This window comes from Dipodomys ordii, unplaced genomic scaffold (assembly GCF_000151885.1).
Source record: "Dipodomys ordii isolate 6190 unplaced genomic scaffold, Dord_2.0 Scaffold119, whole genome shotgun sequence".
Taxonomy (NCBI): Eukaryota; Metazoa; Chordata; class Mammalia; order Rodentia; family Heteromyidae; genus Dipodomys; species Dipodomys ordii.
Window position 1 is genome coordinate 1,347,337 of NW_012267335.1, and position 1,074 is coordinate 1,348,410.

The 1,074-nt window shown below is 55.7% G+C and overlaps 1 protein-coding gene across 1 annotated transcript in view; it reads right to left on the reverse strand.

Moving 5' to 3' along the window:
- The window catches only part of Arhgap10 (Rho GTPase activating protein 10), a 206,891-nt gene extending 206,515 nt beyond the window's left edge, over positions 1–376 (reverse strand). Inside the window, exon 1 of the mRNA XM_013029496.1 lies at positions 185–376. Coding sequence (XP_012884950.1) covers positions 185–376 — 192 coding nt within the window. The remainder of the gene's footprint in view (positions 1–184) is intronic.
- Positions 377–1,074: the final 698 nt, after the last annotated feature.

Consider the following 1,074-nt stretch of genomic DNA (forward strand, 5'->3'; position numbering starts at 1 on the left):
CGCGTGGCCCCGATCCCGGCGGCCCGCGCCCCTTCTCTCCGCGCCCGCCTCCTCCCTCCCCCTCCCTCTTCCCCACGCGCTCGCCCCTCCTCTTCCTTCCAGGCGTCCTCGTCTAGAATTTCGGCCGCGCGGCTCCTCCACCCCCGCGCCCCCCCCTCGGCCCCCGGGAATCGGGGTGACTCACTGTCGGCTCCCCAACGCGGGGAGCCCAGCCGGACTCGGAGGGGGCGGCAGTGCCCTCGGGTCCCCTCCCCCGGCCCCCCGCGGCCGGCCCGAGGACCGCATTGGGGGCCAAGAGGAAGTGATTGACTCGTTTCTCCCGTTGATCCCGGGACCAGCCCGGCGAGGCTGGGGCGCGGCCCCCCTCGGTGCCCATTTACACCCCAAGGCTGCCGGCCCCTCCACCCAGTCGTGGCCCCCCAGGCCTCTCCCACACCTCTGCCGGCCCAGGGGCTGAAGGCTGGGGTTGGGGGGTTAGCACGTGGGGTTAAACCGCAGGAAAATTGTCGGTGTGGAGTTGAGCGGATTAAATTCCCGGCTTGCACGTCTGCATGTCGATAAATATTATTTTATATGCACACAGGCATGGTGCCTTGGCGGATTAAATTATTTGGGTAGGCAGAGGCCGGTTCTTTATTATTACCCTAAAAGTAAACAAGAGAGGAAGTGGTAAAACGATCAGCTGAGAATTCATATCGATGCCCTCCCGGAAAAAAAAAAAAAGCCTTCCTAATCCTTGTGTTCTGAAATAAACAAAATAGTAACTTGTGAAAGTTACTGAAATTTATACCTAGAAGAACACACGAGTAGTTCAATAAAGTAACTTTGCAGAATAGCAAGCAAGCATTTCTTTAGACAATGATCATGTGTCAGACACACGGCTGCATGTTTGCGTGTTTTAGTTTACTCCTGTGGAAACTTCAAAGCCATTCGTTAAGATGTTCAGACTGTGAGCTGGGTAATTAAGAAGCTGTTTGGACTAGGAGCTGTAGGAGTATAACCCTCCGGAAGAAGTTAAATAAGCCTCCTACTCAATAAACTTTTGTTACAAAACAGCACGGTGAGTGCCTAACC